The sequence below is a fragment of the Doryrhamphus excisus genome, chromosome 9 (assembly GCF_030265055.1).
Source record: "Doryrhamphus excisus isolate RoL2022-K1 chromosome 9, RoL_Dexc_1.0, whole genome shotgun sequence".
Classification (NCBI taxonomy): domain Eukaryota; kingdom Metazoa; phylum Chordata; class Actinopteri; order Syngnathiformes; family Syngnathidae; genus Doryrhamphus; species Doryrhamphus excisus.
This window is the reverse complement of record NC_080474.1, coordinates 727,605-755,580: the sequence shown is the minus strand read 5'-3', so window position 1 is coordinate 755,580 and position 27,976 is coordinate 727,605. Positions and strand designations below refer to the sequence as shown.

At 41.5% G+C, this 27,976-nt stretch overlaps 1 protein-coding gene and 1 long non-coding RNA gene across 3 annotated transcripts in view; one reads left to right on the top strand and one right to left on the bottom strand.

Moving 5' to 3' along the window:
• Positions 1 to 2,887, top strand: part of LOC131136298 (uncharacterized) — a 42,671-nt gene extending 39,784 nt beyond the window's left edge. Inside the window, exon 4 of the long non-coding RNA XR_009131724.1 lies at positions 2,326 to 2,887. This is a non-coding gene — a long non-coding RNA (uncharacterized LOC131136298). The remainder of the gene's footprint in view (positions 1 to 2,325) is intronic.
• On the bottom strand, positions 692 to 27,976 carry LOC131136296 (aryl hydrocarbon receptor-like). Of its 2 annotated transcripts, XM_058082987.1 has the most exons (11): positions 27,582 to 27,974; positions 19,150 to 19,340; positions 8,261 to 8,364; positions 6,620 to 6,709; positions 6,436 to 6,544; positions 6,233 to 6,360; positions 5,950 to 6,152; positions 5,776 to 5,885; positions 5,545 to 5,686; positions 3,875 to 5,382; positions 692 to 2,400 (listed from the first exon to the last, which is right to left on the bottom strand). In XM_058082987.1, exons 1-10 carry the CDS (start codon positions 27,638 to 27,640, stop codon positions 3,882 to 3,884), a joined length of 2,637 nt encoding a protein of 878 aa, XP_057938970.1. In that variant the 5' UTR covers positions 27,641 to 27,974; the 3' UTR covers positions 692 to 2,400; positions 3,875 to 3,881. The 2 variants fall into 2 exon arrangements, with proteins under 2 accessions (XP_057938970.1, XP_057938968.1); XM_058082985.1 differs by having other exon boundaries at positions 6,233 to 6,544; positions 27,582 to 27,976.

Here is a 27,976-nt window from a genome sequence, read left to right as displayed (position 1 = left end):
TGTCTACCTGCCCGGAAATTATTTCGAGTGGCGGCGTCTGTGAAAACTTTTATTGTGAAGGGCTCATGATGCGACACAGGAATGACTGCTGAGAAGTGGCTAACGATTGCTAACTTTGTACTCTTTAACAGACATACCAATGTTATGATATCCGCAAGCTACGATTCATAATCACGGTGCCAAATAGTGAAATTCAAATACTTCACACATACATAATTAATCATATCATTGGTAAACAACAAAAGAAATGACATATAACAATAATAATAATAATAATTAGAAATTATAACGAAGATGACTGTTTTCTGAATTGTACCACAGTGAATGAAAAGCCACACAGTACACATTTTAAATGATTATATGCATATATTTTCTGTATATTCATTAAAAAATACAGTACACAAGACAACATTGGTTATTATTATTAGACATGATAATAATGTCATAATGGAGGTTACACAATGAAAAAAAAAGAATACAACAAAAATAAGGCTCCGGGCGGGGCTTTAGTGGCTCCAGTTGCCAACAGGACGTCCCTTAAGGATGTGTAGTTTTTCCACACGCAGTCCACAGGAGATAGTGATTAGTGATCAATAAGTCTTCAATACTGACCGACTGAGCGCGGTGGTCAAGAGCTGCCATGTTGTCCGTGATGTCGTGATGACAGGAGAGAATTCACAGTGGAGGAAAGCACTTTTGTGGCATTGTTATTTATTCGTGGAAGTGCACTTTGGGGTACAGTAAGGCTCTATTCACTGAAGGAAATGTTCCCTTAAAGACGAGATTAGATGTGTGTGCATGATATATAATATACATATATATTGTATATGGCAAGAAGGCACAAGCTAGGGAAAGTGCGAGCATGTATTTGGGGCCTCATCACGAAAAATGAAAGGTAGTTTTTTGATTTTTAAAAATTTTTTAAACATTTTTTCTAAATGTTTCAACTCTCTTAAAAAAACTTTTCAACTTTTTCTCGTTTTTCAATTTTTTTCTCAATATTTGGCCGTTTTTCCCCATGAAATTTTTGTAATTATGACTTTTTCAGAATATTTTGGCTTTATTCTCGTAACATTTTTGCAACCTAATTCAATCATAAAATGTTATTATCAAATTGCAACTTTTTTTTGCTCTTATTCTTATAAGATTACAATATTTGGCCGTTTTTCCTCATGAAATTCGCATAATTATGACTTTGTCAGAATATTTTGGCTTTATTCTCGTAACATTTTTGCAACCTAATTCAATCATAAAACGTTATTATCAAATTGCAACTTTTTTTGCCCTTATTCTTACTTTTTTTTTTTATTATAGGTTTTTGATGTCCAAAAAAACCCGCCAACATATGGCCGATTCTCTCGGACTCGCCGCGACATTCAACCAGCGAGTCACAGAACCGTCACGACGATTTGGGTCAAATCTACGAGGTAGCGCGTGACGACTGCAACTTGGTCGAAATTCGCGGAAAATCTCAAAACGGAACTTTATTTTACCCGACCGAGCTCTTCAGACCGTAAACTGACCTTCCCGTTTCGAGAAGCGGATGTCCGAGTTTCCCATTCACGTGAAAACCGTCCAGCCAAAAGCTGCAAATCCCTCCAAATGTTTTCAGAAGTCTTATTTAGCCGAAACACAAACAACAAAAAAGCGGTGATTCCGTGGCACCTCGGTTAGTGCATTTTTTTTTGGTTAACAACCAACATGTTTTGCCTTGGCTTGCGTTCGCCCGCTTGTTCAGCATCCAAAACGGCGTCCTGTCATCTTGCGTGGACGGTACCGAGACAAGGGTGCAAGACCCCCCCCCCCCCAATGTTTAATGCATTTATTTTGAAACTTGGGGGCGTTTTTCCAACAACACGAGGTCAAAGTCGCGTCAAATGTACATAAAACTATAATTATTGTCTATAAAATGGGTTTTGTGTTAACATTTTTGGGTGTTTGGAAGGTATTGATTGGATTTATATCATTTCCCATGGGAAAGTCTGCTTTGGTTAGAGTCCGTTTTGGTTAGAGTTGGACCTTCTGGAATGGATTAGTGATGTTAACCGAGGCACCACTGAACGTGCTTGTGACTGCGGTGACATACATAGTAGCTAATGCAAGTGAGTGTGCACACTAAATACATAGCTTAGCATAGCATTTTAGCACAATTGTCTTAATAGCAAGTTACATAACATTTTTAAGCGTCTTTTTCTTATACAATAAAATTGCAACAACGTTGGTTTCCCTTGTAGAATAAAAATGTAAAAAAAACAAAAACAAAACGAAATCTTTGGCTGTTCCGTGTTTCTGGCAAAGGCACTCACAGGTCTTCATTGTTTACAGGTTGAATATTCCTGGGACGGGGAAATCGGCGAATAAGCGCTGAAACTGCATGAGGGTTGTTCCGATGAGCAAAGTCTGCAGAGAAAAAAAACAAAAGCAAGAATTCAAACTTGATTCCGAGGAGCCCGGACCGCCGCCAACACTCAACTCAACGGTCAAGAAATACTTCAGCATCGCATCACAGTTCCTTGGCTAGTGGGCGACTTCCTGACAACGTAAATGCCACAAATCCCTGAAGTGTAGAACTCAGTGAAAGTGATGTAGAGGTACACGATACTTGAGTACCACCTAGTGGATCAAATGTGAATGACACCTCTTATGGCAACGATGACTAAATGTTTTCAAAAAATGTTGATTATATTGATTATGGCTGATAATGTGTAGCACAATTATCGACTACCAAAATCTGTTATTATGACAGGCTTGTTCCTCATATTAATAATATAATAATAATTTATTATTTTATATTATTTATATTATTTAATAACTATAATTAATAATAATAATAATCATTATTATTCCGACTGCCTACCCTCCAACAATTATTCCTCATAATAATATAATAATTTATTATTTTATATTATTTATATTATTTTATTTTATTATATTTTATAATAAATATATTTTTTTAATATTTTATATTTTAAATATTTTATATATTTTATATTTTTTTAATATTTTATATTTATTTTATTATATTATTTAATACTTATCATTAATAATAATGATAATTATTATGATTCCTACTGCTTATCCTTCAATAATTATTCCTCATGATAATATATTAATAATAATAATAATCATTAGTATTATAATTATGAGGACCAAGCCTGTTATGATAACAGATTTTGGTGGTAATAATAATAATAATAATAATTATTATTAATAATAATAGTAATAATAATAATTATTATATAATAAAACTATTATTATATAATAATAATATATAATAATATATAATCATAATAATAATAAAAATTATTATTATTAATATATTATGAGGACCAAGCCTGTTATGATAACAGATTTTGGTGGCAATAATAACAATAATACTTTTATTATACAACAATAATACTATTATTATTATTACAGCTGGGATAGGCTCCAGCACCCCCGCGACCCCCGTGAGGATAAGCGGTAGAAAATGAATGAATGAATGATTATAATTATTATTATTATAATATAACTTCACTCTCATAAAATAACTTTTTTTCCAGTATGATAAAATGTTTTTTTCATAATATTAGGACTTTACTGTCTGAATATTTTGACTTGGAATAAAATTACTGCATTTTTATGTTCTTGTTTAATTGTATTTTCAAAATAAAAAAAAATAGCTGCAGGTCGTAAATGGCCCCCAGGCCGCATGTTAGACACCCTGGAGTAGCGCAGCATTATGCGTATTATTAAGTTCTTACCTTAAAAGGATTGGCTCGCGAGTCTGATGATTTCTAAATATGATTTGTAAATATGATTTATAGATATGATTTGCCTTGACCGCATGCGTAGGTTCTGTGTTAGCTAAGGTGGTTGTCAAACTAGCATGTACCTGGGCGTCATTCCTGGTAGCACTGGAGGTTGGGGGCGAGCTCCGAGGAGGCCATGTTGGACGTCATGGGACTGATGTGGGCGGAGTCCTGGCTGATGGACGACGTGCCCACCACGGGCTGACTGCGCCCCCACTGGAAGTAACAGGAGCCCCGGGGGGGGCTCTGGTCCAGGCCGGTGGCGGCCGCCCTCTGGAGGGAGGACTGGGCGAGCGCCAGGGTGTCGCCCCCCGCCGGGCCGCAGGCGAAGGGCTGCGTGTACATGCAGCTGCTGTGACTGACCGACTGCCCGCACGCCAGCCCCCCCTGCTGGGCGTGGTCCAGTCCGTTGACGCTCCTCGGCCAAAGGCGAGGGAGCGCTTGGCTTTCCGGAGTGGGCGTCGGCCTGTGTCTCTTGTGCGTGGCGCCGGAGGGGGGCGGTACGTATGGGCCCTGCGCCCACTGCTGAGGATGGCGGCTGCGCGGGGCCGAGGCCGGGTCGGCTTGCGGGCGATTCGTGGGCAAAGTGGAGGCGTTCAAGTTACCGCACGAGATCATGGCTGCCATTGGCTGATTGACAGGCAGGGCGTTACCTTGCCGCTGCTCAAAGCCCAGGAAGTGGAGCGCCGCGGCGTCACGTGACCCGTCGGGGACGGTGAGTTGCGGTAGTTCTATCTCCGGGGTGAAAATGTCCTGAAGTTGCAGCTGCTGAAGAGGGGACGGGTGCGGGGGGGCTGCGTCAGGCAGGGGTCCACAGTGGGAAAGTTTGAATCCCGCTAAGCCGCCGTCTAAATGTCCGTGTACGTTATCCGCCGCGTACACGCCGTTCATTTGGGGGTAAATCCCTTCCTGTTGCTGCGCCGCCCCCTGCGTGAAGGGGTCCCGCTGGCCGCTGACGACCGCCTTCAGGCAAGGGGTGGGGCATTCTTCGCCCTTCTCCTTGAACAAAACGGGATCGATGTGTTCAAAGAGCTCGTCGATGAGCACGCCGTCCAGCTCGGAGCGAACGCTCTCCCGCCTGTCGCCGTCCTGGCCCAGCCTCTTGAGGGTCTCCTCCCACTCCATCAGCTCCGCCTCGCTGACCTCCATGTTCTCCAAAGCGGCGCAGAAGTCGCCGTTCTGGGCCATCTCCTGCAGGGCGTCGATGACCGCCATCACGGACTGCTTGGCCTCCTCCTTCACCACGACGGTGGCGGCGCCGGCGGTGGCCGCCACGCCCGTCACCTGCCAGGCGTCGCTGGGAACGCTGACCAGCGCTCGGCTGTCCATGAAGACCTGGTCCACAGGGAGCGGGATTTCGGGGGTTTGTTTGTAGGCGGACTTGTCCTGCCTGAGGAAGCAGTCCAGCAGACTCTGGGGGGCCTCCGTTTCCTTTCCGCCGTCCGCGTCGCTGCTATCGAACTGCTGGTTGAAGCGCGTCTCGGACAGGTCCACGGTGGGACCCGTGTTGTACAGGACCGCCTCCCCCGTGGTGATGCTGAAGGGCAGCTGCAGCCTCCTCTGGCGGAGGTAGTCCTCGCCCTCGGCGTTGCTGGAACAACATCAACACGCAGACTTGAGAGGATGCTGACCACGCCCCCCACGGTGCGGCAGGGGAGCGCCACGAGGGTCAATGCAAGGTCAAATTAGGAGGAAAACTGATGATTGCGCAACCAAACGCCAAAATATGAATCGAATCCAAAACCAAACTCACACGATGGCTCGCTGATAAGCGATGATGAAGTCGGGTCTTCCTCCTTTGTAGAACAGCTTGGCGTTGGACTTGACCCAGACCCAGTTTCCTGATTTACTCAGGAGGCGGAAAGTCGTGAGGCCGCTTTCTCCGGTTTTCATCACTGTCAAAAAAGTCAAAAACAAACAAGCTAGCGGCGTGGCGGAAGCGGCGGAAGCGGCGGAAGTAGCGGACGTGGAACGGCGTGCGTACTTCGCAGGTGGTTGTCGGCGCAGTACATCATGTCGGCGGCGTGGATGAACTGGTATCCCGAGCCGTTCATGCAGAGCTCCGTCTCCGAGTAGCCCAAAATGATCTTCCCCCTGCAAGGAGACGCGAGATTAGCTAGTGGCGAGCGCGTGCTAACATGCTAACGTGCTAACGCACCGATTGTCGATGCCCATGGGCGTGAAGTCCAGCTTGTGTTTGCTTTGGAAGAGCAACATCTTGGAGCGGATCTCCACGATGGACGGCGGCTGCACGGGCGTGGCCACGGCAAACAACGCCAGCTGCGGTTTGACGCGCGTCCCGTTGTCCCTGAAGAGGTTTTGGCCGTGCAGGAACTTCAGGCGACCCTGGAACTTCAGAGCCTGGCACACAACCAAGACCGCGCCAATAAGTCACAGAAGCGTGCAAGCGCTTGCGTCCTGGTGTCAAAGTCGTTCCCTACCAGGAAGCCTGACGAGTTGTCCAGGAGGCAACGGAAGCGGGACACAAAAGTCCTCTCCAGGAAGGAGGAGTTCTCTGGAGGAAGCTGGTTGGGATTGTAGAGCTCCGTGCTCATGTAATTGTCCAGACCTGGCGACATCGAACAACAACATGGAGCTACCGATCGACGCCGCTCTCGAACAAGATGAGGACCCGGGTACGTACATTCCCCGTCGACGTCGGGCGGGTTCAGAGCAAAGTGGAGGTTCTGTCGGAAGGATCCGCGGTCATCCGTGTGGATGAGCTCGAACACGCTCTGGTGGACCACGTCCGACTGAGGACACAAGACCAGGTGAGACCAGGTGAGCCGACGCGCCAAGAGACAAAAACCTAAACGAAAAAGACTCGCCTGCTGGAAGCCCAGGTACTCCTTAATGGTGGGCGACACGTAGAAGACCACCCCATCCGACGTGACCACCAGCACGAAGCCGTTGAGCGCCTGCGCGGAGGAGAAGTGGAATGCTGAGGTTAGATGCTGATCCTAGCGTCCTGCTGTATCAAGTCGACATTTTCTTAGGTGGACGCTATTATGCTGGGTTAGCATGCTAACTTTTGCTAATGCTAACATGCTAATTATATTAATTGATTAATATTAATAATTATAAAACATTTTTTGAGGTTTTTTTTTAATTTATAGTGCTTTCTAGTTCTCTAAAGTTGAAATGCCAAATATTGATTAACAAAACTAATTAGCAAATGTTGGAAAATTAAGTCGGGAAAAGGTTATGATATTCAGAAGTAAATTAAAAATATTGCAAGAAAGAAGCTGTCATCTTATGAGGAAAAAAGTGATAAGATTCCGAGGAAAAACATGTACCATTTATATTCAAGTTGAAATATGTATGCATAAAGTTGAAATATTAAAGAAAATCTAATATGACAAGAGACAAAAAAAAAAAAATGAAGTTGAAAATTTGATGACATAAATGACTTAGCATAGACTTGAAATATTAAGGGAAAAAAACACTAATATTATAAAAAAACAAAAACAAAACAAAGAATGAAGTTGCACATTAGGAAAATTAGGTTATTGCAATATTATATAAAAATATTAATGTTAATTATTATACATCATAATAACATTTTAGATGATTATTTAAATTATTTGTACAAATTACTGTTTACGCTGTACATTGTTGTTCATATTTGATGTCATCTATTTATTGTCCACATTATTATTTTATTATTATTATTATTATTATTTTATTATTATTATTTATCGTCTTTTTTATCTCTAGTATTATACAGGAGCCAGGCAACGACATTTTGTTGGCAATTTCACTGCTGTGTTATTGTGCAATGACAATAAAAGAAGTCTGTCTATCTATTATACTGTATATATTATATATGTATATATTATATTATTAATTTATTATTGTTATTTATTTATATAGTCAAAATATTATGAGATTAAAGGGATAGTATTACACCAAAAAAGTTGAAATATTGTAAAAATATTATATTTCAAAAAAACAAGAACAGAAATGTAAAAACAATCAAAGAAGTGTAATTGAAGGAAAAAAGTTGCTAGTAACAATATAATAATATAATAATATATCATAAGCCTATCATCATGTCAAATGTAAAACATCGAAGAACCGGACACCTTTATTATTATTATTATTATAATAATTATAATTATAATAATTATAATAATAATTATAATAATTATAATAATTATAATAATTATAATAATTATAATAATTATAATAATTATTATAATTATTATAATAATAATAATAATAATAATTATTATTATTATTATAATTATAATAATTACAATTACAATTATTATTATAATTATTATAATTATTATAATTATTATAATTATTATAATTATTATAATTATTATAATTAATAATTATAATAATTATAATAATAATAATTATTATTATTATTATAATTATTATAATTATTATAATAATAATAATTATTATTATTATTATTATAGTATGTATCAACATGCGTAGCGCTAGTAGCGGTCTACTACCTGGAGCAGCAGGTCCGCCTCAGAGAAGCCTCGGCTTTCCAAGGTGTTCCCATTGGTCCGGCTGGCACCAGGAAAGCCATCGGCGGTGTTGTTCTTGAGCGTAGCTGCGAGACAGAGACACGACAGGAAGTGTCAACGCGTGGAAATGCAAGAAGCCGAGCTGTTTGACTGGTGGCGTAGCTCGTGCGATCGGCCCATTCTGTGGCGGAAGGGCTAGAAAAATGTGCCTCGGCTTGTTTGAGACAAAAACAGCAAGCTGGTCTCTTAATCCCTTCTTTCGTGGGGCATCCTGAGAGGTGAGGAAGAAGAAGAAGTAACAAGACACCGCTGGCTCCGAAGCTCCTTATTGTGCTCCAATCCAGCTACTCGGGCCAGGATCACGCCTGCAACGTTTACTTTGGTGTCTGGTGCCACTATTGTTCATCACAGCCATGGGCGGGGCTGCTTATCTGACGGTTATTGTGGGACGGAAAAAAAACACACAGATCCTTTTCGTTCATTATTCCGCCGAGTTCAACTCCTTTGCTCCTCGGAGACTTGGCTACTTAGCGGTCAAAACGGAGAGGTGTGGCCTTACGTGATGCGCGTGCATTAATGATGCGAAAAATGTAAACATAATGAATTCAATCATTCCGTACCAAAGACGTATTTATAAGTTTTAATAAACCAGAATCCAAACAGTCCAGGGTGGACTCCGCCTCTTGCCCGAAGACAGCTGGGATAGGCTCCAGCACCGCCCGCGACCCTCGTGAGGATCAGCGGTAGAAAATGAATGAATGAATAAACCAGAATCCAAACAACAGAGAGGATCTGCAGCCCAAAGCCCGGAGGGAAGCTGACGTCACTGCAGCACCTCAATGAACGCGTTGCTCAGATGCAATGCCTTATGGGAAAACATTAAAATGTTGTTGTTGTTTTTTTTCAAACTCATTGTGAGGGAGCTGCCAATCCTCCCTATTGTTTTCTATTTTTGTGTATATAGTTTTCTTCTGTTATTTACACATAAACATTCTGGTACTTTAGTTATATTACATTTGCCAATTAACTTGTTTCATTACCACATTAGTGAGTTAGTTTTTCATATAGAAGTTATTGGTTTGGTTTCCAATTTCTCATCAGGTTCTCCTTTCTTTGGAGGTGATTGGTTGCATATCATCACCTTGATTGGACTCTCCCAAGTGTCACCTGGAGGAGGGGGGGTTAACTGGGTTAGTTTCTCTTGGTAAATGTACTTAAATGTAACATAGTAGGTAAAATATATACAGAAATTAACTATATATTTTACACGTAACAGTCCACCTGGTATTATTGTATCTGTAAAATTGTCATGCAATCTGCTATTATTATTTATTATTTTATATTTATATTTAAATATTTTAAAAATAATAAAATATTATAATAATTAAAATAAAATTAAAATAATAATTATTATATTATTATTATGTAAAATATGCAAATATAACAATATTATTATATATAATTAATATAATAATTAGCATTAATATAATAAATATAATAATCATAATAGTTATAATAATAATATAATAATTATTATTTGAATTTTTATTATTATTATGTGCTTGTGTCTCTTTTTCAGGAGCACTTTGTAAACAACAGACCATGTCAAAAAACAAAATTGATACAACCATCAAAAGGTTGGCTCGGGCCATGATGCCAGGTTGTATGTTGACTTTAAATGAAATACTTTGGAAAGATTGGGCGTGCCGTATTCAAACACTTGGCGGGCCGGATGTGGCCCCCGGGCCGTAGTTTGCCCACCCCTGGTATATACACAATATCCCACGGATTGACAGGCTAACTGTGAGTACACCAATAGTTTGTGGTTGGCTCCTGCCTAAGAAAGAGCTACTCTCCAGACTAACTCGTGAGCGGCGCAGCATTTAAAGAATTAGTCGTAGTTCTGACGTAAAGGAGATGTCACGAGATTAGCCATAAATTAGCCACACGCTAAACTTTAAGAAAAACGTTGCGGCGTGTAATTATGTCTTGTCCTCCAAAACACTATTTATGTGTGGCTGTTCCACCAACATGAACATTAGCTAGCCTGACGCTAGCTGGACGGATGATATTGAAGCTGAATCTCACAAAAGGTGAAAGAATATTTGCTTCATTGGAGGAACATCCCAGGAAGTGGTCCATGGGATCCGGTCACGCCAGGGCCGGATCTATCTAGAGAGAGTGGAGGCACTGCGCCCCCTCAGCACGGTGACCATGTCATCACTGGATGAAAATCCCTACAGAAAGACACCGCTCTGGTTCGAGTCCATATCTGGAAAATCCACCAAATTCCCCCCCGCCCTCGCCCCCCGCCCTCGCCCCTCCAGTCAGGGCTCGCGTGAGTAAGTGGGCCTCTCGGGGGGCCTCCTGTTTGTTTTCATTTGACTTTTGCTTCCCTGGCGTTGAACCCGCTGCCTTCCATTATTCACCGCTTGACAGTTTCTGGTGCTGCTCCGTGCACGGCCGACAGGAAGTCCTGCGAGATGGGCTGGATGCCTCGTGGATCTTTGCCAGCATCTTTCACACACATTCTTGGGGGGCGGGGGGCAGGGGGGTGGGGAGTAGAGAGGATTTTAATAGATGGTTTCCTGCTTTGTTTGGACCCGAGGAAGCACACCAAAGTTGTCGTTCTAGACCATGAAGGACCATTTCTAAATTCATCGTAAGAGGCGTGTCCAAAGTGATACTGAAATAGCGATCCTTCCGATACCAGCTCTTCATTCGCTAGAAACCATTCTCAAATCAAAAGAGCGATACTGTGATACTTCAGGTGACGGATGGCAGTCCTTCATAATTCATCTTTTATTTTCATGCTTTTATTCTTTTCTTGTTGTTTCTATTGGTTCTATTATTTTTTATATATTTGTTGTTTCTATTGTTTCTATTATTTTTATATATTTGTTGTTTCTATTGTTTCTATTATTTTTATATATTTGTTGTTTCTATTGTTTCAATTATTTTTTATACATTTGTTGTTTCTATTGTTTCTATTATTTTTATATATGTTTTTATATATTTGTTGTTTCTATTGTTTCTATTATTTTTATATATTTGTTGTTTCTATTGTTTCTATTATTTTTATATATTTGTTGTTTCTATTGTTTCTATTATTTTTTATATATTTGTTGTTTCTATTGTTTCTATTATTTTTTATACATTTGTTATTTCTATTGTTTCTATTATTTTTATATATTTGTTGTTTCTATTGTTTCTATTATTTTTTATACATTTGTTGTTTCTATTGTTTCTATTATTTTTTATACATTTGTTGTTTCTATTGTTTCTATTATTTTTATACATTTGTTGTTTCTATTGTTTTTATATATTTGTTGTTTCTATTGTTTCTATTATTTTTTATACATTTGTTGTTTCTATTGTTTCTATTATTTTTATATATTTGTTGTTTCTATTGTTTCTATTATTTTTATATATGTTTTTATATATTTGTTGTTTCTATTATTTTTTATATATTTGTTGTTTCTATTGTTTCTATTATTTTTTATATATGTTTTTATATATTTGTTGTTTCTATTGTTTCTATTATTTTTTATATATGTTTTTATATATTTGTTGTTTCTATTGTTTCTATTATTTTTTATATATTTGTTGTTTCTATTGTTAACCTAGCATGTTTTGCATGGGATAGGCTCCAGCACCCTCCGCAACCCTTATGAGGATAAGCGGTGTAAAATGAATGAATGGATGATTGGTTTGGCAACATATTAACGTTGGATGCCCTTCCTGACGCAACCTCTGGCCCAGCAAGGCACTGGGTTAGCATGCTGGACGTCGCTGGGGCACATCTTCGCTCGGAAGAGAAGACGAGGGGGAGGAAATGCAGTCACAATTTGGAGATCCGCCAGACTGGGCGAGCGAGCGAGAGAGAGAGAGAGAATAAAGCATGCCGGCCATGCAAAGGAGGATATTATCTTGATTTGAAAGCATTTAGTTCCAGCTGATCCTGTACAGAGATTGGTGTTCTCACGCATGTGAGCAGGGAAAAGGGCGGCGAATAGCAGCTGGCACCGGTCGGGGCGCTCGGTCCAAGAGCATTTGGTCCTCGTTTTGGACCTTTGCTTGCAGGACTTGACTGGAGGAGACATTTGTGAGGTGATCAGACACGTCTCGACGTCTCGAGGAGAAGAAGAAACTGGAGTGGACTTATTCACGGAGAGTCCTACCGACTGACGCTTTGACCCAGTTTCTTAGCCTTATCTCGCTAGCGAGCTGTTTCCGCTGGAAGACATGAGCGAAAAACCGCTTTGCTGCAAAAAAAAAAAAATCACCACGGTCGTTCACTGCCACAAATCGCAGTTAGCTGCAGTTACGTTATAAAAAGTACTAAAATTACCATATTTTCTGTACTATAAGTCACTCCGGAGTCCAAATATTGCATAATTAGGTAGAAAAAAACATACATAAGTCGCACTGGAGTATAAGTCACATTTTTTGCAGGTCATTTATTTTAACTACTTTTATTACTAATACTTTTCCAACTATTGCAACTTCCTTCATGTAAACTTTCTTCCAGTAATTATGCCCCGCCCATCATATTTTGACTCTATTCTTGTCAAGTAAGGACATTTTCTAATCCTCCAAAAATGACAAGTTTTTGTTCTCATAAAATTATGACTTAAAAATATAATATGTAATATATGTGAGTCAATGTAAGTCTCCTAAAATGACGTTATTTTTCCTGATGTTACAACATTAATCACAAAAAATCGTTTCCACCAACGATTTCAACTTTCCTAAATTTTCTTCCGGACATTTTCAGCTTTTTTTCCAGCAAAACAACTGCTGATTTTTGCCAAAACATTTTTGTTCCATGATATATACAGTGGGGCAAAAAAGTATTTAGTCAGCCACCAATTGTGCAAGTTCTCCCACTTAAAAAGATGAGAGAGGCCTGTAATTTTCATCATAGGTACGCTTCAACTATGAGAGACAAAATGAGAAAAAAAAATCCAGATAATCATATTGTTTGATTTTTAAAGAATTTATTTGCAAATCATGGTGGAAAATAAGTATTTGGTCAAAAACAAAAGTTCATCTCAATACTTTGTGATATACCCTTTGTTGGCAATGACAGAGATCAAACGTTTTCTGTAACTCTTCACAAGATTTTCACACACTGTTGTAGGTATTTTGGCCCATTCCTCCATGCAGATCGCCTCTAGAGCAGTGATGTTTAGGGGCTGTCGCTGGGCAACACGGATTTTCAACTCCCTCCAAAGATTTTCTATGGGGTTGAGATCTGGAGACTGGCTAGGCCACTCCAGGACCTTGAAATGCTTCTTATGAAGCCACTCCTTCGTTGCCCGGGCGGTGTGTTTGGGATCGTTGTCATGCTGAAAGACCCAGCCACGTTTCATCTTCAGTGCCCTTGCTGATGGAAGAAGGTTTTCATTCAGAATCTCACGATACATGGCCCCATTCATTCTCCCATTTACACGGATCAGTTGTCCTGGTCCCTTTGCAGAAAAACAGCCCCAGAGCATGATGTTTCCACCCCCATGCTTCACAGTAGGTGTGGTGTTGTTTGGATGCAACTCAGCATTCTTTCTCCTCCAAACACGACGAGTTGAGTTGATACCAAAAAGTTCTATTTTGGTTTCATCTGACCATATTACATTCTCCCAATCCTCTTCTGGATCATCCAAATGCTCTCTAGCAAACTTCAGACGGGCTTGGACATGTACTGGCTTCAGCAGGGGGACACGTCTGGCACTGCAGGATTTGAGTCCCTGGCGGCGGAGTGTGTTACTTATGGTAGCCTTCGTTAATATGGTCCCAGCTCTCTGCAGGTCTTTCACTAGGTCCCCCCGTGTGGTTCTGGGATTTTTGCTCACCGTTCTTGTTATCATTTTGACCCCACGGGGTGAGATCTTGCGTGGAGCCCCAGATCGAGGGAGATTATCGGTGGTCTTGTAGGTCTTCCATTTTCTCACAATTGCTCCCACAGTTGATTTCTTCACACCAAGCTGCTTAACTATTGCAGATTCAGTCTTCCCAGCCTGGTGCAGGTCTACAATTTTGTTTCTGATGTCCTTTGACAGCTCTTTGGTCTTGGCCATAGTGGAGTTTGGAGTGTGACTGTCTGAGGTTGTGGACAGGTGTCTTTTATACTGATAACCAGTTCAAACAGGTGCCATCAATACAGGTAACGAGTGGAGGACAGAGGAGCTTCTTAAAGAAGAACTTACAGGTCTGTGAGAGCCACAAATCTTGCTTGTTTGTAGGTGACCAAATACTTATTTTCCACCATGATTTGCAAATAAATTCTTTAAAAATCAAACAATGTGATTATCTGGATTTTTTTTTCTCATTTTGTCTCTCATAGTTGAAGCGTACCTATGATGAAAATTACAGGCCTCTCTCATCTTTTTAAGTGGGAGAACTTGCACAATTGGTGGCTGACTAAATACTTTTTTGCCCCACTGTATATATATATATATATATATATATATATATATATTTTATATGCCGCGGGCTCCACACTTTGGACCGCCATGGTTTAGTGAACTCACCCTTGAAGTAGCTCTTGACCCTGAGGTACCCCACGCTGAGACGTAGGACGGACAGTTTGTCCAAACAGGATCGCACGTTATAAGCCAATTTTACACATTTTTGCCTAAACGAGCAAGCATAAACGCATAAAAATGGCTGAACAAGTCAAATACTTGGCACTTCCCCCCGCTGTGTCGTGCCGCTGCTGCGTCTGCAATTGTACTTTTTTTTTAAAATTACAAATAAAAAAAAAATGTATGACTTATTTATTTAATAACTTACTCATTTGCTAATGTTAGCAAGCAGCAGAACATGAAGCGACAACTAAGTCGCTAAGAGCAACCAAGTCGCTGTGACATCTAGCCTTAGGATCTCTGCTCTTTGTACGCCCAATCAGGTTTCACCTCGGCTTCTGCAAAGGCAGAGGGGGAAAAAAAAAAAAAAACACCCAACGGCCAACATGCGTCACTGGGACGATTCTTATCAGTCCCCCTCCCATATAAAAACAACGCTAAAAGGCCACCACAGATACCACCCCAAACACCAACCACAGGAACCTCCAAAGTCAAACCATCCTGTGGTACAAGTGGTACGATTCAGAAGTTCGGAAGTTTTTATTTCACAGAAAAATACGCTTTTCACGTGCCACCAAAACGACTTCCTGTCAGACATGCCAAGGGTATGCAATGTAGAGAAACTGTTTGCTGTATTTTTCTGCCACACATTGCCGATTGGGGACCCCTGTCTTACGCGGTTAACTTATTTTTCCACTTGTATGACAGTTAGCCAGAAAGACTGAAACTCTGCAGTCGTGGTTTTGCTTTTGCAGGACATTCCTTGAAAGTGTAAGGAAAGTAAGACAAGAACTGGAAAACGAAAACGAAAGCTTGTGGACGCCTCCAACGGAGAGAGGAGCACCATTCCCGTCAGCGTAGGACAGGGGTGCTCACACTTTTTCAGCATGCGAGCTACTTTTAAAATGAGCGAGTCAAAATGATCTACCCACTACAAAAATGCAAAACATCTATTTATTTTCAAATGTATTGAGGATTATTTGTACGTACAATGTATGTTGATGTACCTTACATAACCAAATGAGCCAATATTGCAAAACACACATAATTAACTATTAACATTTTTTGTAATTACCTGAGTTTACTTTGATGACTTGCACTGAATTGAACCAGCCAGGGATGCATAGTCCGGACAGTAGCTGCTGATAGCCAGCCTCAAGCACACTTCCAAATGTTTATCAGTCATGGATAATATCCGTATCACAATATCCGTATAATATTCCATATCCGTATGGAAGTGATATGTTTTTTGCCTTTTTACTTGGTCCAGTTTTTGCCTTTTTACTTGGTCCAGCTCCTTCACTCATTTTAGTGACCATAAACTTTAGCGAGGGCTTTAAAATCTCGCAATTCGCCGACTAGCTTAGCACTTTGCATCGTTGTTTACGCATGAGCGGTGACCTAAAGGTCAAAATTCAGTTGTCATCTGACTGGTTGTCCTGTATGTCAATCAAGTAACGGGGATGGATGATAGGCTGACATCGTAAGTTCTGCTGCACTTAGAGACGTCGTTTGATTTGATTGGTCGCCCGAAGGGCAACATTCAGTTGTCATCTGAATGGCTGCCCTGTATGTCAATCAAGTGACGGCATTGATGCTGGGATGATATTTTTTTAATGTCACGCTGCGATCGACCAGTGATCGACCAGTACCACCTCCGCGATCGACCGGTAGCTCGCGATCGACTTAATGAGCACCCCTGGCGTAGGAGATATATGGGAATGGGCTTTTGGAAAACAATGAAGGCAGGATGAAAAGTGTCTCCTAGTGGTTACTGGGATTCTCACGCCATCCTTACGCGGGACCCCCCCGCACACACACACACACACACATCCAGGCCCGAGAGGTCCAAACAAGACGTGCAGACGACCTCCTGGGAGTCGCCAGGACACAACAATCCTTTTACCGCGCTTGTGTTTGGGGTTGTGTGTACATGCTTCACGGATCCCTGACACTAGCGTAGCACATGGCCTCTGATTGCTAACAGGCTGGGGATGTTTTCAATGAGAACCAATACACAAATATGTCAGCGGCGGCGAGCTTTCAAAAAGTCACGCTACGCCGCCGTCAAGCCCGAAATAGCTTGTTGCACACCATCGCCTCTTTAAATATCTCCCGCGCCGTCTTTGTTCTTGTCTTTCGCGATTCTTTTTTCGGAGGGGGTTTGCAGACATGTCCCCACACGAGCACCCATCCCTCGCCGGTGTTGGGACCTGGAGGGGCTTGCAAGAGGAAGCCCGTGTGATCTCATGCAGACACACAACAAAAGCCTTTGGGCTAGACACGGCGTCTTCACCGTGCATGCGAATGCAACATCGCTGCGACGCACCAAATGGCGGCTCGCGGGCCAAATACTTCCCGGTGAATAAGCGATTGTAAATAACTACATCAGATTTTATGGAAATTTATATCAGTTTTGGAAATACGGGACATTATTTTATTAAGAAAATGATACCATGAACAATTTTCACACTAAAAGACGGATTTTACGTTTAAAAAAAACGTACAAATAGCAAATGAGTTAATATACTGGTTAAGGGTTTTCGGTTAAAGGGGACCTTTGTATTAAGTGGACTCCTTAGACACACATAACCCGCCCAGAAAGCTTTCTAGATCTTCCAGAATCTGCACCTATTCCAGCTGTATTTTTCCCCAAAACGGTCTGTTTTAATTTATTCCACCCATGGCCCGCCTCCACGCCCACTCTGCTGTGATTGGTCACAATCCCAAGCGCTCCGAACTACTGCCGAACCCCACTTTCTAATTTTTGGCCTTTCTTAGTTTTACACATACACGTTAGATTTCCTCACAACAGCAAAGCACTCCTGATACATAGATGATCTTTGACTAGTGTTTTGTGGTTTTGCATTCCCAAATTAGCAGTGCACTCCTCTTTGACAGAGTACAGTACCGTTTCATACAGTACGGGATTCCTGATAAATCGAGGACTATCGACCGGTGCTTTGGCGGTTGATTCTGGAAAACAGCAGCGTACTCTTGTTAAAAAATGGCGGCATAAGCAAAGTGGATGGAATTTTGGATGCTAAAGAAGCAGGCGAATGCAAAAAAAAAGGTATTTTTTATTTTGGTTAGAGTACGTTCTGGTTTGAGTTGGGCCTCTCGGAATGGATTAATGACGCTAACCAAGGTACCACTGTACAACAAAGCAAAACAATGGTGGACTCGAGTGCTGTTGCACCATTTGCGTTACAAAGGGTATTCAAAAGCGTTATATTATATCAAGCATTTTCATTCTTTTTTATGTTTACAGCGACAGTATTAGTTTAACAATGACCTGGAATTCATTCCAAATGAATGACAATGACCGTTTTGTCATAAAAATGTTTGGGCGTTTGCATTTCCCACGGTTTCACTCCTGCTGCAGTCGTCGGCATCAAACTCGATTAGGGCTGCCGTTTACTTTAGCTCCAACATGACTGCTGCTTTTTGTCCGGAAAACTACTTCTGGGCAAAGCAAGCTATGTAAATGGAGAGGGGATTTGCTGGGAACTGATGTGTGTGTGTGTGTGTGTATGTGTGTGTGTGATACCATTCGCCATGCAATGTTGACAAAAAGGACAAACCAGCGTATTGTATGCGAGTCGGCTCATTGGGTAGATTTAATGTCTCCTTCCTCGTCCTCTTCCTTCCTTGAGTGTCGTTACGAGACAAATGGGAACGTATTGCAAATATTTATCACTCGGGACCCGGCTGATACCGTGATCCTGGGGCTGCGTGTGGGTCATGCATGGGGTGGGGGGTTTACAAGGGGGGAGAATAATGCCTCACGCAAAAAAATGGTTTTCATGGTGCCAAAGAATTCCTACTAATGGACGCAAAACAACTCAGTGTATCAACACGTTGTACCTGCTGTTAATGTTACATTTTCCAAGATTTTTTCAAGATTTTTTCAAGATTTTTTCAAGATTTTTTCCCAAGATTTTTCCAAGATTTTTTCAAGATTTCTTCAAGATTTTTTTTCATGATTTTTTCAAGATTTTTTAAAGATTTCTTCAAGATTTTTTTTCAAGATTTTTCCGAAATTTTCCAAAGATTTTTTCAAGATTTCTTCAAGATTTTTTTCAAGATTCTTTTCAAGATTTCTTCAAGATTTTTTTCAAGATTTTTTCAAGATTTTTTCTTTTATTCTTGTCAAATTACAGCGGCCCCCCCCCCCAGCAAAACAACTGCTGATTTTTGCCAAAACGTTTTTGTTCCTATATTTTTTTTTTAATGAAATGTGCCATGGGCGCCACACTTTGGACCGCCATGGTTTAGTGGACTCACCCTTGAAGTAGCTCTTGACCCTGAGGTACCCCACGCTGAGACGCAGGACGGACAGTTTGTCCAAGCAGGATCGCACGTCGTCGGGGAAGGGCAGCAGGTCCGTTAACCGGTCCAGTTCCCCGTTGAGCCGGTCTCGGTGGCGCTTTGACGGGTTGGACTTGACCACCTCGTTGCCGTCTGGGACCTTTTTCCTGCGGATGGAGGAAAGTTGGTGAGCTGGTGTTCCTGCACGACATGAGATGATTGATTGAGGCATCAACACGACGTTGTTAGCGTTGGCTAGCGGAAAAATCTTGTTCTCGGTCGTAGCCTGGTTTGTGCAGCCGAACCGAGAGCCGTCAGTGTGCTCGTGCTTCATGTATCATTTGATACCAGCAAAGTAAACACACGCCAGCTCTGCTACAAAAGCATTGCACCATGGGATATGCATTTTTAGCTGCAGTCTGGAATGACCTGAGCCTGAAGCCAAAGACTCTGGCTGTACATTCCATAGCGCAGAATGTGTCTCATGTAGGAAATGGTGAGGAGGAAACAAAAGGCGGCATTCATTCGGAAGCACTTTGGAAGTGATGTGGATCGTAACCCCCATCGGCAGGTTTCTGGGCGTTTGCTAGGGCGTCACTGAGGCGCAGGTGTCCAAACTTTCTCCCACTGTCGAGATATACTCCATCAAATGCTGTAATTATACATTATACATACTTTTTGTTACATTTTCCTCTTTAAATTTGTTATTATATTCTTGTCAAATTATTGTTTTAACATTTTAATATTTCAATAATATTATGACTTTAATATTTTAATATTTCAATTTAATTCCACTAAAATTATGTCATTTTTGCTGATGTTATAACAACATTCATTCATTCATTCATTCATTTTCTACCGCTTTTCCTCACGAGGGTCGCGGGGGGTGCTGGAGCCTATCCCAGCTGTCTTCGGGCGTAAGGCGGGGTACACCCTGGACTGGTCGCCAGCCAATCCCAGGGCACATATAGACAAACAACCATTCACACTCACATTCATACCTATGGACAATTTGGAGTCGCCAATTAACCTAGCATGTTTTTGGAATGTGGGAGGAAACCAGAGTACCCGGAGAAAACCCACGCATGCACGGGGAGAACATGCAAACTCCACACAGAGATGGCCGAGGGTGGGATTGAACCCTGGTCTCCTAGCTGTGAGGTCTGCGCGCTAACCACTAGACCACCGTGCCGCCTATAACAACATTATTCTTGAAAAATTGTGACTTTTCTTCTCATTAGAATATGCAATTTTTTCATTTTATTCTTGGAAAATCATAGCCCTTTTTTATGCTGGGGGGGGTTTCCAACTATTGCAACTTCCTTCATGTAAACTTACTTTCAGTATTTACAACCCCCCCCATCATATTTTGACTCTATTAAAAAAGGTAGGACATTTTCTAATCCTCCAAAAATGACAAGTTTATGAGTTGTTTTGTTTCTCATAAAATGATGACTTAAAAATGTAATATGTAATATATGCCAGTCAACTGAAATCTCCTAAAATGACGTTATTTTTCCTGATGTTACAATATTATTCACAAAAAATTGTGACTTGTCTTCTCGTTAGAATGCAACATTTTTCTCTTTATTCTTTGTTTTCTTCCGGACATTTTCAGCTTTTTTTCCAGCAAAACAACTGCTGATTTTTCCGAGTGCCCCAGAGAGGTTGGGAGAACCAGGGGAGAACCTGGATATAGAGTGGGTGGAGCCACATGGCATGGCCCAGCAAGGTGCACTGTGGTCGGACACTCTCTCCGAGCGCCCCGGGGGTTGGGAGAACCTGGATATAGAAGGCGTGCAGTGTTTGCATGTAATTTACAGTCTTGAACATTTGCCTGCCAGTCATGGAAACATCAGGGAATGTTTCATCTGCATGTCTCTTTGTAATCCGGAGCAAGCTTTTATAAACCAGCCGTCCTTCCAACATGCAATTGCTTTTGGTCAGAAGCCCAAAAACCCCAAAACACTAAACCCTGAGCTGCTTAGTCACTCTGCGGGAGCAGGCCAAACGCTGCAAGAGCACTGAAGCGCACATGTGGGTTAATGCCATGGAGGTGACTTGTTTACAACCTAAAATCGGGACCCTCCAAGTCACTGCTGCACTGTCGCTAGTACGCCCGTGAATATTGTCATTCCCTAGTCGACCTTTCAGGAGAATCCCCCGTTTGTAGCTGCTTGTCACTCCTCCCCCCTGCAGTAAGCCAGCGTGTTGAAGCGGTGTCATAAAATGCAGGTCACAGAGGACGAGGCAGAGAAAAATCCACTGAGCTCGTAAAAAGACAATCTGGATGACCAGATCTGCGGAGGAATGCTCCCGTGCGGCGACCGCTGCCCGTTTACGGCGCCGGCTCAATGGTGCCTTTGTGAGTCCGAGCCCAGCTGCTGGTCGTGCAGAAAAAAAAAACCTCAGAGCACGCCGTCCCACATCTTCACAGACACAGGCCACCTTTTTATTTTGGGATCCGTGCACACACGCTGGGAGCTGTCTGGCCGTATGCAATTTGGCAGACCGGCGGTGCAAACGTACGGCGTGGACGGCAGAAACCGCTGCTAGAATTCTTCTGATCGCACCGGCTAAAAATGACTCGGAGTCATTTTAAGTAACGCGGCCACAAACGTACACATCACCCTATGCAAGCGTTGGCGTCCATCATGTTGCATGGCGACACTCCAACTGGTAGTTCCACAGGGCAGTGTTTTACGTCTCTGTGTTTTCTATATGATACAGTAATTCCTCGTGTATGGCGGTTAATTGCCTCCAGACCCGACCGTGATAGGTGAGTTTCCGCAAAGTAGGATCAGTTACATTTTCATAATTATGACGATCCCCTAATAGGTTTTAACATTAGGAGAGCCCTCTCGATATGAAACAGCAACCCTACAGCCACCTTTAGACTCATTCATTCACCGCTTATCCTCACTAGGGTCGCCGGTATGCTGGAGCCTATCCCAGCTGTCTTTGGGGGAGAGGCGGGGTCCACCCTGTACTGGTGGCCAGCCTGTAGAAACAACCATTCCCACCCACATTCATACCTATGGACAATTTGGAGTGGCTAATTAACCTAGCATGTTTTTGGAATGTGGGAGGAAACCGGAGTATCCAGAAAAAAACCCACGCATGCACAGGGAAAACATGCAAACTCCACACAGAGATGGCCGAGGGTGAAATTGAACCCGGATCTCCTAGCTGTGAGGTCTGCGCGCTAACCACTTGACCGCCGTGCAGTCACCTTTAGACTCCTATTACCCAATATCGTAGACATAGTGAGAGGAAATAAGGCATTTTATATGGTTTACTTTGTAGGGGGGCAGAATGGGTGTATATATAATTTGATTAAATATGCATATTTATGACTAATAATAGGCCATAGTCAACTCCAGAAACAGCAATTGTTTATTCTTTAATTCATTTCTGACAATTAAAAAAAGAATATGAATAAATATTAGCTTAACTAATGACAACTCAGATTTACTTTATGCACTCAAACGCCTCACAAGAACAGCCAGAGCGCAGGTCATCCATTGTTGTGTCAGTAACCAGGTAAATCTGATGATTATGTTGTGTATCAAAAGTGTTTACATGTGAAGATTTATTATTTGTGCTGGTTATTATTATTATTATTTATTTATGTTGCATGCTAAATAGGAGCTGGTCTTCTTACGACCGCTAGGTTTTCACTTTAAGGCCTGATACGACCAAAGCTACATTAGCGTGAAGATGAGGTGCTTATCCTTCAATTGATGTTTTCAATCAGCTCCTTAATTAGCATAAAGGCGTCCTAATAGTCTCTTTTGCTCGATGGTCCCATTCAGGAAAAATGTGATTTCCCTTCACTTTCATGTTAAACTCTCCCATTCCTGGCTTTTTAGAATAGTTGAATTTAGAACACACCATGTTTTTCTTCCGTCACCCCCAAATCATAAAATCGGAGGCCAATTCGAGGTCTAGGCCAAAAAAAAGAGGCTAAAGAGTTGTGTCTCACTCATCTGCAAACAAGTCTTTGCGCATCCCCGAGTGGTACTTGGCCATTTGTTTATATAAATCAGGGCCTCGGTTACAAGGAATTCTGGTTAGCACGCACAGGAGGAAACCACCGAGGAAAGGCCTGGACATGTGCCCGGCAATATGATTGCACTGTGGGTCGTGCTGGCTCCTTGGGAACATCATCGTCCGTCAGGCTCTCTGGGCCTAATACGCCTGTCCAAATACAAATGTTTGACATAAATCACATTGGATGGACGCTACCACCAACACAGTAATCATTTAACATATTTAGGAAATGACATTTTATTATGAAATGGCCGATGGCATGGGAGCTTTATCTCAACCATGGGAAGAATATACATTTTGGGAGACATTCAAAACCTTTGAAGCAGTGGTTGTTTCGGTCTTTCAGAACTAGACACCCTCATCAAAGGGTGATCAAGCCATCAGTCAACCCACTAGTATCTAGTCAATGTAAGCATCTACCTTCAACATGATGGAAACACACTGTGGGGTGGTAAGGAATGTGGTCGTAAAGATAAATTCTCCAGGGATGCACAATTTCTTTTTTCAACTTCCTGTTTCTCCGGACCGACTGACCCAGCTAATCGATAACACGTTGACGGAACCACCTGACACACCAAACCATAGACGAGGAAAGAAGGCACGAGCATAAGTCTGTTGTCAACCGCTTTCCCAGGCTCGTCTAGACTTATTGAATGTTCCTCATTTGGGATGACAAGAAAACACCAGGACAATAGCCACGTATACATGGACCCAAATAGTCCAATTGCATTGGCTTTATTTGCTCAAACGGAAAGAATTGAACTTTTGTGTAGACCTCATTCCGAAAGAAAAGTGCCAATCTGAATGAATATATAATCGGATTCACGGGGGTGGAATATTCCTTTCCCCAATCCGATTGGGGTACCTTGTAACCTCTCAAACGGAAAGTTGTCAGACTGCGTTCTTCTTCGTGGTGTTTTTCTTCTTCTGTTATTTATTGGCGGTTGGCAAGCAGCTTTTGTGTGCATTAGCGCCATCTGTGGAACAGAATCTAAACCCTTCTATACGCCATTCACAAGTCCAGATTTATTAAAAAAAAAGAAAATACATAACTATATAAAACGTGTCCCGAGTTTCATTATAAAATATTAGCAAGATTGAATTTGATCTTTTCCTGTTTAAATTTAACCCGGGTGCGTTCTTTCAGCGCATACTCAAATAAGACATAACGCGCAGCTCGAGATGTTCTCTAGTTTTAAAAATGGAGGCGAGCAATCGGCACTGGACTGTTGCGGAATGTTTGTTTTTGATCCAAACTAAATTTCAAGACTGGATGAACAAAAAACTGGCAATACGGAGTTATTCCAACAAGTGGAAGAAAAAAAATCGGGGAAGTCGGTATCATGTGATGTTGATGTTTACGTTTTACTGCGCATGCCCTATTGACTATTCTGTTGGATTATAGCGCCGCATGCAAACAAGAGATTCTCTCCATGTATACCATTGTTTTCGGAAAGAGAAAAACTCCTCATGTAAACGTGGCTACTGTCGACTGTGGTGACAAATATTCCGATATTACATTGGATTGTCGTCAAAGCTCATTTCTGCTCAGGTGACGACAGGTCGGTGCGGTTGGTGCCAAGGATTATGTCACTTCCTCGTTGAGCAAATATTTATGACAGCAACGTCACATGCAGGAATAGTTCTTTCTTCAATGTGTGAGCAGAAACGGTCAATAATCGGCTAGCAAATACTTGGCTAGCATGCGGATGTTTCCGTCAACACCCACCATGACTGAACTCCATAGAATTGTGCGCAATGCACGTAGCGCAGACATTAACGTCATATCCAGTTACATTTAAATACATAGAATTAAACAGTGATTTTTCAATGTAAACAACAATAAGCAGAGTGGAGTGATGGATTCATCTGGAGAATTCCTACATATATTGCTTGCTGCTGTAAAATAGATGGACTGTAGAGTCAGCGTTGCCACCTTTTCAGTAAGAAAAGTAGCTATTGGATGTCAGAGAAGCTGCTAGATGGCATCATCATCTATATATATATATATATATATAATCTCATTCATTTCTGGTTTGTTCATTGAAAGTTGGACATAATTTCATCAAAATAAAATACTATTTAATCTCCACCAGTGTCTCTCAGGGTTCTCCCATCACACGTTGGCAATTGAGAACTTCTTAAATGAGCAAATAACAGATGGTGCTGTGTTTATTTTATTAACATGACTCAGCTGGGAACATAGCAATAGAGTAGACTAATCAATGACATTTACCCTTGGAAGTTAATCTACTTAATTTGACAAATAAGGAGTAGCAATAGACTAACAATGACATAGAAACTCTTCTCTAACAGAAGATTAAGAAATGTTTGCGTTTTAGAACTCAACCAGAGTGGCCTCGCGGCTCGGAAGCTGACTGCTTCCTGCCGGCTTGTGACTGTCTGTGGGTGGGGCGGACCTGTCAACGGCACCCGCTGAACACAAAACACATACTTTCACTTTTGAGTCCTCAAATACCAAATTCCTCCCTAACAACCGCAGAAAAGGTCACTAGATTTGTCGCTTTTTAAAAAATAAATGTCAAAAGGAGTTGGAATGGAAAATACACTTGTCCAACATGTGACTGCCGGAAAAACAGGTGGACTGGATGTAGACGCGTTCCGCACATGTGTAGAACCCGGCTGCAACGATTGCGTTCCAGGTACATAATGCATAGTGACAGGCTGTGTTTCTTCTGCGTCCTGATTGGTTTTGGACCGTTGTCAATCATTCTCCTTGGTGCAACAGTTATTATTTCTGCATGTGAAACTATAATTATTAAAAACTGCCTATAGATTGTATTTTGTGGGTGTCTGGAACAGATGAATTGGACTTATTTGGACTTATTTTCTATGGGAAAATTTGCTTTGGTTACCGCTCGTTGGGGTTTGACTAGGACAGGGGTCGGCAACCCACGGCTCCAGAGCCGCATGTGGCTCTTCAACCTCTTTGTTGTGGCTCCCGTCGCAATGGTCAAGTATTTAACACCCGAACTTGTTGGGGCCAGAGTGAACATGTTTGTCAACAAATGTAAACAGTATAATTTAATTAAAGTAATTAAATGAAATTAAAATTAATAATTTTAATAATTTTAATTATTTTAAATGTTAATAAAAATAAATATGTTAAATTAACATTTAAAATATAATTTAACATTAAATATGTTAAATAATAATTTAACATAATTTAATAATAACTAATTTAACATTAAATATAATTTAAATTAATATTTAAAAGAAATATTTTAAATTAACATTTAATCAAAATGTAATTAAAATGTAATTTAATTTACACAGATATTTATGTACATTTATCTTCTATATTAGCAAGATCCGATACTAGCAAGAGTACTCGAAAAAGTACTCTCCGCTTTTTCTCCTCGGAACTACTTTGATACCCCAAAATTCCCTCTAAATCTGGCAGTCAATCAAAATCATGGGAGACTCGCGTTTCGCTTTGGATGTGATCACGTCGCTTTCAAAGTTCTGAAAGTTCATAAGATATTGTTTTTGAATTATGTTTTGCGACTCCAGTCTATTTCCCTTTTAGTAAAATGGCTCTTTTGATAGGAAAGGTTGCCGACCCCTGGACTAGGACCTTCTGGAACGGATTCATGGCCTTAACCAAGGCTATCCTTTTAAGGGGTGTCTGAGATTGCACCTTTCGTGGATTTAAAACGATCCACTAGAAATGTACCACAGTTGTATGCAAAACGGTTCTTATATAAGGCTTAGGCATACTGCAATATCCACAATAGTGCATTTAAAAGCAGAGGATGGTGAAATGTTTCAAAAAAAAAAAAGTTGGACTAGTGCACAGTGAAAGGGGGAGGGGAGGGGCGCTATCAGATTACAATAACAGAGCGAGGCGGCCCCGCCCTCCTCGGTGCATCGCGTGAGAGCAGCAGCAGACTCTTCAACTTGATTGTGATTAATGCTCGCCGCTGCCAGACCATTCTTAAGGTGGACCGGACCTCCCGACACCTCCAAACTTCACTTTCACAAACACAAAACTCAACGTATCGCCCATAAAAAACACTAACATCCTCCACCGCGAATGATTTGTTGTACTTTACAGAATGTAGAGTCAACTTTGAGTGCCATGTAGACAACGAAAGTTGACAGTCCACCTTAACACGCTCTTCTTGGTTGACAGTCTGTTACAAATACGTCAAAAAGTATTTAACAACCACAAAAGTCACACAAGCGATCGTTATTTTATTTTAAAGAACAACACTCGAAATGAGTTTAAAGCTGCATTAACAGTAATTCAGTTTTCAAGTCGAAGCAGCCATATCTGCATGACCGACAGCTTAAAAATGTCTGCCCTGGCAATACCAAGTTTGACAACTTACTGTTTGAGGACCGGTTTCTTCCTCTTCTTGTTGGCGTAAGTCCCCGCGGTGGCCAACATGGTGCCGTTTGGCTCACAAACTTCGAAAGTACTCCCGGTTCATCCACAAGCACCGCTGCCGCTGTGGAGGCGACCTTCCCTCGTCTCTCCACCGTGAAGTCAGTCAAGTCGGTGTCCGGACGCCATGTTGGTGCGGTAGGATGGCAAAGCAGAAAGCTAAAGTTCCTCACGGTGGTTACTTTTCCTGTTGACAGCTTCCCCAGTCGGTTAATGTGGCTGACTTTGGTCGACGGTGGTGTTGTGTTGATGGCGGGGGAGTGGAATAGTTGTCGCCTTGTGGTAGAAGGAGAGCAAGGAGGAGGTGGGGGGAAGAACTAGTCGAACCCTCCTCTTAGC

What these genes read in the sequence shown, in the direction of transcription:
- LOC131136296 (XM_058082985.1), bottom strand. Translation starts at nt 27,640, where the DNA reads ATGTTGGCCACCGCGGGGACTTACGCCAACAAGAAGAGGAAGAAACCG. An exon ending in ACAACTCGTCAGGCTTCCTG is followed by an intron (nt 6,153 to 6,232) that starts GTAGGGAACGAC and finishes GTTGTGTGCCAG; the next exon opens with GCTCTGAAGTTCCAGGGTCG. An exon ending in GCTTATCAGCGAGCCATCGT is followed by an intron (nt 5,383 to 5,544) that starts GTGAGTTTGGTT and finishes ATGTTGTTCCAG; the next exon opens with CAACGCCGAGGGCGAGGACT.